The following is a 14687-nucleotide window of genomic DNA, read 5'->3' on the forward strand; positions in this document are numbered from 1 at the left end:
GTCCTGCTCGTAATCTCAGTACAGGGTTTGCGCCTCCTGCACCTTTCGGCCCCTACTGGTCCCTGGTCCTCTCCCGTTACCTTGTTTGCACCCGGGATATGTGGCCGTTTCTTCCTGTTGTCAGCATGTTGAGCTGGTTTCTCTGCATCTCGGTTCCTTTGCCTTGTGGATCTTGTGCACTCCTTGTCTGACCCCTTTGAGTGACGGCATGGACACTGCTTCTTGCATTCACATCACCATCTGCCAGCCTCACAGTACCATCTGGATGACATAGGGCGATGGATTCCCATGGTCTTCTTGACTCCTGGATTGGACTGCTCTTTCCTCTTTCCTGGATTTCTCTGCATCTCCTTTGTGTTATTGTGGCTTCATGGTGTCTCATCCTGGTTGGCTGCGTCTCCCCAACAGGCAGTCCTTCTTTGGATTTTATCGCACAAGCAGGACCACACCTCCGTGGAAGTCAATACCGCTGCAGTTCCTTACTAGCATTGTTCTTCATCTTCATTGCACCTGAATTCCACCTCATCCCAGTACTTTTGGTTAGCTATGTTCCTGATGTTCTTCTTTGTCTCAGTACTTTGCAGGATGTTGAGGTAGTCTACTTCACAACAACAGATAGGCCTTGTCTCTACAAACAGATTAGCAGAGGAAGAAGAGGCCAGAGTGTGTGGGGGTGTGATGTTCCTATAATGACTAGAATCTAGATGGTAGTCCTTCTCCCCAGCTGGGCATTCCTAGCCATGAGTTCCTCTGTCATTATACCACTATCGGGTAGCAGCCTCACCCCCCTGACCTCATGGTAAGGGGTTCCTCCTGAGGAGAAGTGACATCATGTAATGATTCGTTACACAATCCTGACTGGAACCAAGATGGAGTTCCAATATGCCGGGTCAAAGGAAGAGAAGGCTTGCTTCCTGGTTTTCTCTTTGCGGGCCTGTTTTGTCTAAAGCCTTGCATGGACTGGCTCCTAGAGGAATGCAACCCTCCTGATCCTGAAAGCCAACATTCACACACAAGTTATTCCTTTTATGTACATAAAAGAGGTTTATAAAATGGCCAAAAATTTCTTAACAGTACCTGATCTGCAACAGCGCGTGCAAGTTTGTCCATCCGGGAACCAGCTTCTGCAATCTTCTTTGCGGCATTGATGACGTCTGATGTATTCTTCAGTGGACCTTTGCCCCTGAAATAACATATCATGATCTAATCAAATAATTTCCTATGCCACTTTCAAAAGTCCCTCCCAGCTAGAAATGTTATCCATAGTATTACATATTCCCCAATTTACTACGGTTTCACTTTAACACACCTGTCATTCGGTCTGATAATAGAACAAGCTTTGCTTTAGCTCCCCTCTCACACAAAACACACTGCTTTGCATTTGCGTTGATGGCTGCTTCAAGCCTGCAAACTATATTTAATAGTATGTACATTTTTAAGTGCTCATTACGAAGACAGCCCTGCTGGAATACAACACTCTTTCAGATTCCGCTATTCCCAAGCCAGTGGTTAACGCTGTGGCTGCCAAGTCTGGGCAGGAACGTCACATTAGGAAATGTCTTCGCTTAGATGAGCTGTCAAAAGGCAACTAAGCTTCTTGGGGCATAATTTTGTTTTACTGTGCTTAGGCCAAGATTGTTTCTGTGGCACTCTGCAACTATTGCAATTCATTGAAAGTTGTCCACAATGAGCAAAGTGGGAAAAAAGTTATTCAATTTAACAATTTAAACAGTCATCAGGATTATATATAAATACTTTGTTAAAAGGGAGTTATGGTTACAAGTTACATTTTGGAAAATCTCATTGTCAGTAAAAACAAAAAACGAGTTTAATCAGGTTAGTAAACAAACACAAGTGGCCCAGTTATGTGATGCTATCAATGACATGTCTGACTTTATCTTTCATGTCCTGGGTGTTAGTTTTAGTAGTGTATGGTGGTGGCACGAGTTATGGGTGCTTAGCTTACAACAACTGGCGAATTTCAATGGTTTTTCAGTTTTACCATAACATCCCTTTAACAAAGTTTTTTTCCTTGAATATTTTATAGGTTTTAATTAGTGGAATGTTACGGTGTGAAATGAAAGTCTGATACAGGGAAATGAACTTCTTTACTAAGTTCCAGTGACAAAGTATATACAGCAGGTAAGTACAAGGAAAAGTAAATAGGAAGGTACACAGGAGGCATCCACCGGCATCCACTATCACAAGCTGCTTCACTCCATCTCAGATTCATGGAACTTTCAGGACCACTCACAGCACAACATTCCACAGGAATACATTCCACAAGGCATTCTCTAAAACAAGCATTCATGCAGGACCAAGGCAGAAAACTCAAGACACAACACATTTGCCTCCGCAACAGAAACCAAGATCAAGGTACGAAAAGAAGAAAAAGGGAAGTACACAGGTAATGCGACCTAATTGTAAAACCAACAACACTCTGGCCACCTCCACTCCAACCTTCAAACTCCACGCCGCCAAATCCCACTCATTCCATTCCGAAGAACAAGGAGACATGCTCCAACATACTTAGTCCCTTCAATGACCTACAATGAAGTCAAGCGACCATACGAAACACTCAAAGTCTGTTGCAGGCCTAACAACAGACACTCAAACAAAGGAACCAGCCCTAAGTCTCAACACGCCACTATGCCACACAATCCCAAAACAACACTCTCATTCATCCTGCAGCCAACAACTGAGGGGCACTGAGACACAGCACACCCTCAATATTCTACTATTCTAATACAAAACAAATGAGCAAGACTCAAAAGGCACAGAGCACAGGCACCCACTGCCATGCACAAGCTGGTGGAGAGGACCAGCCCCTAATGTATCAGCGCCCAACCCCCCAAAGGCACGGGCAGGAAACACCCTCAGGTGCGGTGTCCAACACCCCAACATTTGTGGCACGGGTGGCACAACACCTCTAAATACTTGTTCTGGGTTCCAAACCACAATATTAGTAGCACAGGTAGCAGAACACCCCTAAAAACAAATGCAGGGTTTTAAACCCCAATATTAGTGGCACAGGTGACTGAACACCCCTAGAAAACTCTGTTGACATCATAACAGGAGGGCTGTTACATACACCCAGATACATTCTTACCAAACTGAACAGGATCAATGCATTAGACTACAAAGTAACTGAAACCGTAAACCTTTCATCACAAAAGCCCAAATCTTTAAGTCCATCTTTTGGCCCTGTGGAAGAAAAACGTTAATGCAAGATACACTGTTGTTAATGAATGCATCACTATCACATCAAACAATAGAATAACTAAATGCTAATTCCTTCCAATTGAACTTAACAGAGGCCACGTAAAATATATTCATATCAGCCAACATCAAGCCCAAGCCAAAAACAGTCATACCCAAACTGAACACTGTCATATTCACTTCAAGCTAGAATTCTAAAATAGAGCTGCACCAACTTTAAAACAGGCAGGACCTAAGTAAAATTACAGGCCTCGCATCACACATTCAACTATTCAAAATGTCCAGCTGTAAACAGAAAGACCTCAGAAGAACACCAAGAAATCAGGATCAAGCTCCTCCAATACAGCCATGGAAGTGCTCAGTTGCTCTTCAAACGAAATGCCACATGAGCGACTGTAGCCACAGCTCTCATCCCAATGAATGTACAGTTCATTTGTTGCTGACATGCAACTTTCATAGAGCACAGAGCCCCTGTCACAGCACCTTGTACATACATGGGAGTGTAACATCGTCTGCCCCTTCCTGCCTGTGGCCACCTCCTTTACAGGTTTCTTCTCCGAAATGGAATTGCATTCCCATGCAGCATGCTCCGAATCACACAACATTTTGAATCAACTCTTTTCCCTAACTGAAGTGCCCTCCTAATCATCGGATTTTACCTCCATGATGAAATGATCAGAACTGACTCTCCTTTTCCCTAGAAAATGACACACTGTTCACTAGAGGAAGGCACCTCTGTGGAGCGTGGAGACATCATGGCTGTCGGCAATGTGGCCGATGTCATAATTCCAGGCTATGCTCCATTGGAGAACGAGCTCCTGCACTGTTCCGGACCCATACGGGAGGCCCCTGTAGGGCACTGTGGCACAGCACCAACTGCTCTCTCTGAGCACCCGGACCACAATACGGCACCTCAAATGAAGTTCCCTGCAACAGCGTGTAGCTCATCTCAACACCAGGACAGTTGAGGCTCCAAGGACATCTCCTCCTTGTCAAAGAAGCCACTGCTCCGGTAAGCTGCTTGCTCCCTTTTTTTAAAAATCACCATATACTTGCACTCCAACTCGTGGGACAGAGACTGACACGGCATCCTACTTCCTTGTTTTGCTCAAATGCTCCAGTGGCCAAAAATTGCAAGGTGGCCCCACTGAGGGGTGCTGCTCTAACTGCTGCTAGTAGTCAGCTCCCACCCCGAGCTGCCCCCTTTCTTCTTTACAACAGCTGTTGGGCTAAGGGACAGGGGTCAGCTCACATTTGATTAGTGGCTCCGGGTGGTGGATGTCTCCTCACATGGTCTCAATAGCTTAAAACCTTGCTTCTAGGAGCTGCTCACTCTGGACAGCTGCAGGTCTCTGACCCTTCCTTCAAGCTAACTAATTGCCAGTGTAGTTGGGTGTTATGAAAGTCTGATACTGCAGGGAAGGGAAGTGAACTTCTTCACTAAGTTCCAGTGACAAGGCATATACATCAGGTAAGGCCAAGGGTAAGTAAGTAGAAAGGTACACAGGAGACAACCACCGGCCACAACTCTCACAGTCTACTTCACTCCAACTGACATTCATGGAACTTGCATGGGCACTCACACCACAACATTCCACAGACATACGTTCCACCAGGCATTCTCGCAAGCCAACATTCATGCAGGACCTAGGGAGTTAACTCAATACACAACAGGCAACTTAACCATAGCGTCCATTTAACAAAGTTTTTTCAGTGAATTTCATAGGTTTTTATTAGTGCAACTTAACCATAATGTCCCTTTAGCAAAGTTTTTTTCAGTGAATTTCATGGGTTTCGACCTGTGCACCCTTATTTTTCTCCAACTTACTATTATCATATTTACCCCTATGTAGCAAAATTGTTGCCCAATTTACAAAGTTTCACCTTAAAAATCTGCCATTCCCCACCTTCTAGCATCATTTGTAACACATCTATACTCTTTTTGCAACAATTTTCTTTGTTTTTGTGTTCATTGACGTTTGCGCGAGGCATGACGACATGTTCGCAAATGTTTTCACACTTAGTAAAAGGGTCTGTGCTTTGCAAACAGTTCAGAACTGCATTTTCAGCTGATCTAGGAATTGTAAAGCTCAAATGTGCCCTTGCACAGCTCCTAAACATATTCTTACTCATTAGCCTTTAAAAATCTAGCACAGAGCACATACTTGGAAGAATATTAGCAAAACTGCTATTTATCTTCAAAATGGCATCAGCTATTGGCATCCCGCCTCTCCAAGGCAAACACCACCACCACCAACAGCTGGAGGACCTACACAACAAAAAAGTGCAGTGCTTAAAAAGACAATGAAGAGGACCCAGAAGACAAGGTAGAGGAAATGGCTACTTCTAATCACTAAAGAAAATCATGGGTGTGGCAGTTCTTTACCACTGTTGGGAATGTACCAGCGGCTAAAGCCACTAAAGTGAAATGCACTGACTGCCTGCACAGTACTCCTAAATGACCACCTCAATGCTCTGCCACACCAAATCCAACCACTGCAATGTTCTCAGAAAGGTTGTTACTTTCTTAGGAAGTAGTAGGCTGTCTTCCTCCATCTCATCTTCCTCAATTAATGCTGTAACCACAGCATAGCTTGCTTCTGTGGGAACAACATCACACCAGCTATCTTGCAAGCAATAAAAGAGGCTGTTGATCCATATCTTTCAAAAACAATAGTACTCTGTATATACAGCAACACACAACTCTGCAGGGGAGAGCAACTTCAATGTACTTTTGAAGCTGTAATCTAGGGGCATGCGGAACACTACCCCCTACCTTAGATGTAACACACGCACAACATCTTCCCCTGTCCACCTGCCCCTCCATATTTATGATTGGTGCCTCTTCTCTAATTTCCCACTCCACCTTACCTTCTTACCTCTCCAGCAAAAACAGAAAAGAAACACCAGAAAATGGTTCTTCACAGTTAAAAGATAGACATAAACAAGTATTTATACTCAACAAGACTCAATAGAAAAGAAGTTAGAATCAGTAAGATTCTCCAACATTTCCATTAGCAAATTGTGTTATGCCAATGGGAATAATAAGGTAATAAGCCCGGAGACTGCAGGCCATTACAGCATAAGGTAATGCCCCCAGGGCCTATAGTTACAGTTATGCGATAATGGCCCTCAGTCGAGGAGCTTATTGCTATTAGTACCCCAGCCCATTAGAATACCATACAGAAAGGCTCGGAAAAGGACCAATCAGTGAATAGAACACATGATATTTACGGTGCAAATTTTGGACCCCTCCCTATACCTTTTCTCACCCTGCATGAAACCACAGCAAACTTAGCAGAATCAATCTGACAGGCCATATACTTGTTTTGCAAAGTTTTGTGAGGATTTGTCTGATTATATATATTATAAACCACTCAAAATGTGTTCTTCCTGAGGGTTGAGTGACTAATCATTACTATGGGGTCGCTACCGCTGGCCCTGTAATATATATTTAAATGCATATATATATATATATATATATATATATATATATATATATATATATATATATATATATATATATATATATATATTTTATTTTATTTTCAAGGAAAAAACCTTTAGTTCCAGGGACATTAAGGTAAGAACGTAATGCAACAAAACACCTGAAATTCAACTAAAGCCACCTTAACTTTGTGCCCCCTGTTGCGCAGCCTATGACCACAATTGTGACATCACAGATCACATTATTGATGACATCACTAATTACATGTACGCGAACATTGATGACATTACAAATTACATCACTGATGCCACCTAAGGCAGTGATTAGAGACAGAGAGAGATTTAATGCGCTATTAAGAGTTCAAAATAGGTAAGACATGTAGAATATGGTTTTCTATTTAAAGTTGCATTTACGTTGAGTTAGTAGGGAATGGGAAGTGTGGAGATTATGTTAATTTTAAATAATGACAAACATATTGATTACAGGTAAAGGTTGGCTTGACCAGAAGAATACCTATTAAGAATTCTTTAAATTGTGGATGTCAAGTGAGAAATTAAGCAAGGTAAGAAAGAAAATCTACTTAAGTGGTTAAGCGTTAAGCATTGAAAAGGTAACAGTTTGACCAGAACTTTATATTATAGATCATTGGTGGAGAAAACGGACCCCTTAAAATTGAACATAAGTTCAAATCTGGCGATAAAACATAGCGTGAATAAGAGAGGTAAGATTACCTCAAATCATTTTACACCAGACTTCTGCATTCCCCACAATCCAGTAGACTTGGGGATGGGTGAATCATAAAGGGTGCAAAGATTCCTAATGGAGGAATCACAAAGCAAGTCTTTAATTAGTTGATATATATGAAGGTGTTGGACAAATGGATACATTATGGGATAGTATAAAAGGAATAATTGAATGTAAGGTCATTATGAAAAGATTTTAAGCACACAATAAGTTTAACGCATGCTGATCACAGTGTGCAAATATGTAAGTCACTTGATTTCAGTTGAAATGTAAGACAGGATGCTCAATGTTCATATGTGTATATACATGTTTTGCTTCTTTTTCTACGAAAATGTATCTTCATCCCCCTGATGTGGAACAACCCCTTATAGACAACCTATTCAGAATTATTTTTTTTCATTTTTTTCTGGAATGCTGTAATAAACATGTTGGCAGGAACATGATAATCGCTGCAATACAATAAAAATGAAGAAGAAATATTTTGAGATAATTTATAGACAACCCATGAGAGTGTAAAACATTGAATACTGCATTAAACAGAAACATTGTTGGACTATGCGCAGTGGACAAACCATTAATTTGTTTTTGCATCTCTTTGATGTAGACTAACAAAGGAACTTTAAGTTTCGTATGGTAGTCCTTGCAGCTATTATGTCCTATTATCTGTAATAGTAATTTAATAAGGCAGAAACAAGCATTGATTGGTATGCACGGTATAGTATACCCTCCATTTGATTGGAGGTGTACTAGTTTACAAGGAGGGAAACAGGGTGTAGGTGGCCCAATGAGAAAGATCTTTAACTTACTGTTGAGATCGTAAACCGCACATCATTCCTCAATGGCAGTCATAAAGTCGGGGATGAGAGAGGAGGAAGAGAAGGTAGAGAGGGAGAGCTGTGTGTCATCAGCATAAAACTGGAAGTGAGGAGAGAAAGAGGAGATGAGGTGAGCGAGAGGGCCCATACAGATATTGAAGAGCCACACGATAGGATCGAGCCCTGGGGTACACTGCATGTAGATAGTGAGGTGGTGGAGGAAAAAGGTCCCAGTTGCAACTCGGGAGGGTGGTTAGTGAAGAAAGAGATCAGTCAGTTCATTGCAGGGTCCATGATACAGAGGGTATCGATCAGCCATTTTATGATGATAGAATGGTTGACTTTGTCAAAAGAAGAGGAGAGGTCAAGGAGAATGAGAACAGCAGCAAAGTTAGAGTGAAGATTTGCAAGCAAGTCTTCACGGGTGTTCAGGAGAGCAGTTTCTGTGCCTCTGGATGCTCGAAATCAGATTTATGGTCATGGAGACAACCAACAAGTTTAGTATGAAGGATCAGTTAGGGGAGGGAAAACTTCTGCAAGAGTTTACCCAGGAAGGGGGTGGGGGAGATAGGGCTATAGTTAGTCAGGCATAAGGGGTCAGCAGATAGCCTTTTTAGGAGAGGGTGCACAAGGGAATGCTTGAGGGGAAGAGCCAGTGGTGAATTAGTGGTTACAGAAGTCAGCAAGGCAGGGGCGAGAAAGGAGATGTTGTCCTTAATGGTTTTAGAGGAACATAGGAGCATCTGTTTGGTTGACATGGAGAGGTAAAGGTTGGCGAGGACAGTCATAGGGAGAGTCAGATGCAGGGGTGGGAGGGGGGATGAAAATGGAGACAAAGGCAGTGATTGCCAATTGCTTCATCGAACAAATGTTGGCATAGGAGTCTGGCAGTGTGGGAGGCAGCTTGGACAGAGGGCCGAGGGGCCCCAAATGGGAGGAGAGAATGGTCGGACCAGGAGAGGGGGGTGGTGATCAGGTTAGTGATAGTGGTATTTCCAGAGATGAAGCCATCCAGAGTGTGACCGGCTGAGTCGGTCGGACTCAAAGTAAGTCTTTCTTCCTCTTGCGGTTAGAATAAAGTACCTTTCAAGACTGTGATGGAGTGGGATAGAGCTCCAGAGACCAAAGCCACAATAGTGATGAGATCTCCCTTGAACAGCATTTGCCTGGCTAAGTGGATGTCTATGAGGCTTTGGAGGTCTGACCTTATAAATCTGTGAGTCTGCTAGAAAAACTTAGACACATAGGCTGGGACCTCTCAATATGCTACCCTGTGGACAAAGAAGTTATTTTGGGACGTGAAATAGTTCCATGTTTCTGATCGTAAGTGATATGGTTGGATTTCCACAATCCAAATACCCAAGTATACAATTGCCAACAGGTTGTTCATTCTGATGCTTGATGGTGATGATATCCTGGTGCCCGGTACAAAGTGGCTTGTAATACATCAGTAGATGAGTACCTACTGTGAATGGCAAGATGTTGTAAGTGGCATGAGTAGTGCTGATTTAGTCTGAGTGTTGGTTAGTAAAGTGTCTTTTGAAACACCTAAGTGTGACACCTTCTCTGTGGATCAGATTACAAGATGCTATCATGGCTCCACCTCAAAGCAATGGGAGAGCAATCGGGTTGGTTGCTCCAAGTATGAGGATATATGTCACGGATGGATTAAGGAAAAGTTGGTTTTAGTACATACAACTTGCTCATGTGTTTGTGGTCTAGCTTGGTTTCATAAATGCATTGGCACCAGCCATGTGATGTTTTTGGTCTATCTTCATTACAAATGTGGCTACCACTATTTTAGGACACACTGAATCCACAAGGGGAGTAGTTGCTGAACGGAATTGTGCATAGTGCTGATTCTTGGCGAATTCAGCATGCCATGGCCTGTTTTGAATGTGGAGAGATTTAAATGCAACCTTATGGGTGTAGATGTGTCATTACAAAATACCTTAGTTAGGTGGTTCATCATTTGACTACTAATGGAGTCTTCCTGAATGTGGCACCTGCAATTATAGCAGGTGTCATGAAGATGCGGACAACCACATATTGAGAAGTAAAATGGGTTAGGCCCAGGTTGTCCATTTTGTTGTCAATTTCTGTGATTGCCAAATAACAAGCTTTATTTGTATTGAGCCAGGCTCTGTATCTGTTGCTCTGAATAAGGGAAGTCAGATTGCTTGATGAGAGTTAAGAATCTTTTATAAGTGTATTTGTAGTTTCCCAACTTGATGTTTTAGTTCATGCAGGTTGTTTGTGAACTAGTTTTTTTTTGTCTGTGGTTTTATTTGATCATTTTTCCTAGGTTTAAGGAGGCTATCTGACCGGGGGTAGAGGTGATCTGTCTTTTTAGTGATGGTGGTGGGTACCGTTAGGTCAGATTGTGAACATTAAAATATGTTATTGGAAAATCACAAGGGGAGTGATCAAAGATTTCACAGCGTTAGGAGCAAACAACACCTTTGGTCTTATTTTAGGTATTTTGTTAAATTCACCTAGGAAGTGGACGCAGACAAGACAATCATTATTACAGTAGTGAGGCTGAAACAGTATTATGAGAAGGTTGGATATCAGAGTGAAAATGTTGTGCTGAGTATAACATTTGTTATGAGTTGGTTCAATGACTCATTGTACATACCCTAGAAGTATCATAAGAACTAGGATTCCATAAACATATGAGTTGATGGTATCATCAGCATAGATACCTATGTGCTACAATGAGAAGATAAGGTTAAGGCAGTCAGGGGTGATGTTAGGATAGGTGTAGTATGACAGGATCAAGGTAAATATGAACCAGATCCAAAGTGACACCTGAGGCTGACCAAGTACAGTAAAGGGTAAGACTTTGATCCAAGTGAACCTAATATAGATCTATGAATACCGAATTTCGGTCCAGTTCTTTCTTCCCTAACATACTTTGCACTGACACACCTTAACATTGGTCACTGTTATTAAACAGGAATCAAACTAATAGTACCACCAATCATAGGGTGAATCTCTAAAGCCATCATATTACTTTCATTCTGGCAGTGGGTCTGCATTCTTTCATTTCTGTTTAGGTTGTATACACATCACCTCCTATCCAAGTCTCCACACACTCACCAGTTTCTGAGTAGTGTATAGGCTGTCTGGTCCTGCCACTAACAAACAAACGTATTTTCAACTATAACAGGGATATACAAACTATGGGCCTGATTCACAGAGAGTTTCCCTATGGGATTGCACCATTATAAAACGCTTCTGGGAATCAGGCCCTATGTCTCTTCAGATGTTTTGGACTACAACTACCATCAGCCTAAGCCATGGTAGTCTATGTTGATGGCTGGCTCATGGGTGTCATAGTCTAAAACCTCTGCAGAACTACACTTTGCGGACCCCTGATCTTTGTTAACATACACAACAATTATGTTCATGTGCCACAGTAATGCCCAGACATAGAACGTGTATGCTCCCTGTTTGGGTCCTTGATATGCACCTCCTCCTCTGATTTATCTGGTAGAAACTGGCATTAGTATTTTCAGTGAGTAGTTAGACAACCCATACTTAATAACTCTTATGGGAGATCCCCGACACAATGTGGGGCACTACACATCTATGTCTCCACCAGAGGCTTCTTAAGCATTACTTTTAGACATGCACTGCCTGAAAAACAAAAATAGTTCTTGAAATCATGTTGCCACTCCATTGTGACATATTTAGATTTGAGTTATGGTAGGCTGTCAGATCAATTTCTAAACACCTTTGGAGTTTAACACATTACCAGTATGTGTGCTGGTTTGCTTTAATTACATCCCAACAATCTATTTAATCAACAAGGCTTCTGAAAAGTTCAGATTTTTCAAATTGGAAATTGTTCACTCTTTTTTTCATTTAAATCTTACCAAAGTAATGGGACTTTTGTTGCTCACCATCACAATATCTGATTTTGTAGTTTTCCACATCTTCCGCTGCCATGCTACTAATGATCAATTATTATTACGAATTGAAAAAAAAAAGAAATTGTAAACTCCATTAGAACATGCTTGCGCTCTAAACCACAATCATGGAGAACTGATCTATGTTGTGCATCATATGCCCTCACCTGGTGAAGTCTGTCATTTCCATCATTATCATGCACATCTGTTTAGCCAACACAATGATGTCATTGCCACTGTCATCCCATTTGGCCACTTCGGCATCCAACTTGCTTTTTTCTTGTTGAAATATTTCAACTTGCTCAGCAATTTTAGCCTTTTCTTCTTGTGGGAGCTGAGCCATGATAGCCTAAAAGGAAGCACAATATATTTAATGACAAAATCACAATCGTCAACACTAGAAGATATTTGTATTAGCATGTGATGAAATCATTCGTTGAAATGGTAAAACAAATATATGAATGTGAAACATTTTTTAATAAACAAGTAGTTGGATGCAGATACAAAATAGTGTCCGTTTTCAGAAGACATATTAATGTCATGGTGTTGAAAGATTAAAGGAAATTATAATATTTTGAGCTGATTAAAATATAATACATTATGTTTGTAAACTGATTAGTACATTTTAGCCTGTTATTCGTGCCTAAATGTTTAATCACATTCCTTCCTTTAGTAATTGGTGATATATAAGGAATGGCCACTCTTAAAGCAAACATCTCACATTTTCCCTAGCTTCTCACTTTACCCTACAGGACAGTGATCTCTCTGTGATCATGTCTGCCATATGGCATTCCCTTTAAATATATGTGATATAAATTGCCCCCAAACGGGAAACTCCAAGAGATCTTCTATTCAGTTCTTAGTTTTGACCTTAAAACTAAGGAAGAGTGTTTATAGTGTGATAAAGTCTGGGATGCAACTATGTCAGGGTGAGTTTAAGTGTATCCTGTGCAACTAGCATAGGTAGTGTTCAGAAACCCCATTCGGTGCATCACTAATTTGTAACAATTCTGGATTCTGGATTTGATGAGGTTTTGTATTCATCATCAGAAACAGAAGGACTGCACATTGACTGGAGACAAATGACCCTAAAAAGGATAGTTGCCTTCCACTTCCAATAGACTGGTAGCCATAAATGAAGAAGCCAACTCTTCAACTTATTCCTGTATGCAGTGCTTTAGAGCCTGACTGTGAAACCATATAGCCTTGCTGTGGAAAATATTCTCCTATACCCAAATGTGACATCTATAGGATTTTTCGGGCAAAGAGAGATTCCAAATCAGTCAGAAGGCTACCAGACGACCCGATACCTGAGTCAGCACTTGCGTGCAAACTTCAGGCACAAAGGATACCCTGGAGACACCATCATATTTCAGGTTCTTAGGGTCGCCCAGAAGTGGTGATAGGGACCATCCAGACATCAGCACAAAGTCTCTGAGAAAACTAAAAAAATGCTACCTAAGCAGCATTCATAGAAGCTAGAACGACTCATGCGTTTTTTAGAATTTAGAGTTCCCAAAGAGGTACCTGAAAGCATATTACACACAATAGGTCCATCATCCGGCCACCCAATCCAAGATATTACTCTTACATCTTTGTGAGAAATGTAAGGACCCGTTTGAATGCTGTGGCACACCAGCCTAGCCAAACCACTAGAAATGTTGAGATCCCTTCTCCTGTATGGACCTCAAACATAGTCCTCAGACTTTTCTTAACACTGAGACCAGAGATGCGTACCCAACCTTTTGGATCTATTGTCATGTATATCTTTGGGAGCTGCCCTGTTGGTTAGGTTTTTTGCTCCATTTCACACACTATGTCACAAGGTACATTTTCTGATCCGGAAAATCAGAAACATGAATCTGACCATGGTTGGGACCTGATCAGATACTTTTTTCCTAGGTCAGAGTCTGGACAAGCAGGTTGACAAATGGTTCATTTTTTGTAAAGTCCTCACTTGCCATTGGTTACCTTTGCTCCCCATAGGAATCCATGTTAACTGCTATTTAATTGACTTATATTACAACAGATAACTTTATTAATTTTGTCCAATATGTATTATGGTTTTGAAATCGAGTTTATGAACAGTTTTAATACGTTATGCCAATTTTTGGTATGTATTGAGCTTGGCCCAACATTTAAAAGTGTAAAGTATATTGCACCATTGGGGCCTGTTATTCTGCCAATCAAGAACAAACGTCACTAAAAGGAGTGATTACATGCATCTACTTTTGTCTGTTTAAATGTTATAACTGACACAACTCTGAGCCTACTTTGGGTGCAAGTTTCACTGTGGTTCATAGAAGCCTTTATTCCCTCCTTTTACTAATTCAGGCCACAGCAGGCAGGAATTTGTCACAGCCTCTATTGTCTGGGCTGGCTTACCCTGCCAAATATTATTGTTAGTGGCAGCCACACGTTCAGTAGGGGAACACACATCTGCTGATATGCATTAACAAAAATGTATATTTTGCAATTTTCTGACCAACCTCGAAGCATCAACTGTGCTAGGCCATCTTCATAATGTGGACACATTAAATACTGTGG

At 41.4% G+C, this 14687-nt stretch overlaps 1 protein-coding gene across 2 annotated transcripts in view; it reads right to left on the reverse strand.

Moving 5' to 3' along the window:
• Positions 1-14687, reverse strand: part of LOC138516807 (catenin alpha-2) — a 3575147-nt gene that overhangs the window by 370970 nt on the left and 3189490 nt on the right. For both annotated transcript variants that reach the window (XM_069632215.1, XM_069632216.1), the window contains exons 15-16: positions 12308-12489; positions 1078-1183 (exon numbers count right to left, since the gene is read on the reverse strand). In XM_069632215.1, coding sequence (XP_069488316.1) covers positions 1078-1183; positions 12308-12489 — 288 coding nt within the window. The remainder of the gene's footprint in view (positions 1-1077; positions 1184-12307; positions 12490-14687) is intronic.

Source organism: Ambystoma mexicanum, chromosome 6q, assembly GCF_040938575.1.
Source record: "Ambystoma mexicanum isolate Mex_15411 chromosome 6q, UKY_AmexF1_1, whole genome shotgun sequence".
NCBI classification, from domain to species: domain Eukaryota; kingdom Metazoa; phylum Chordata; class Amphibia; order Caudata; family Ambystomatidae; genus Ambystoma; species Ambystoma mexicanum.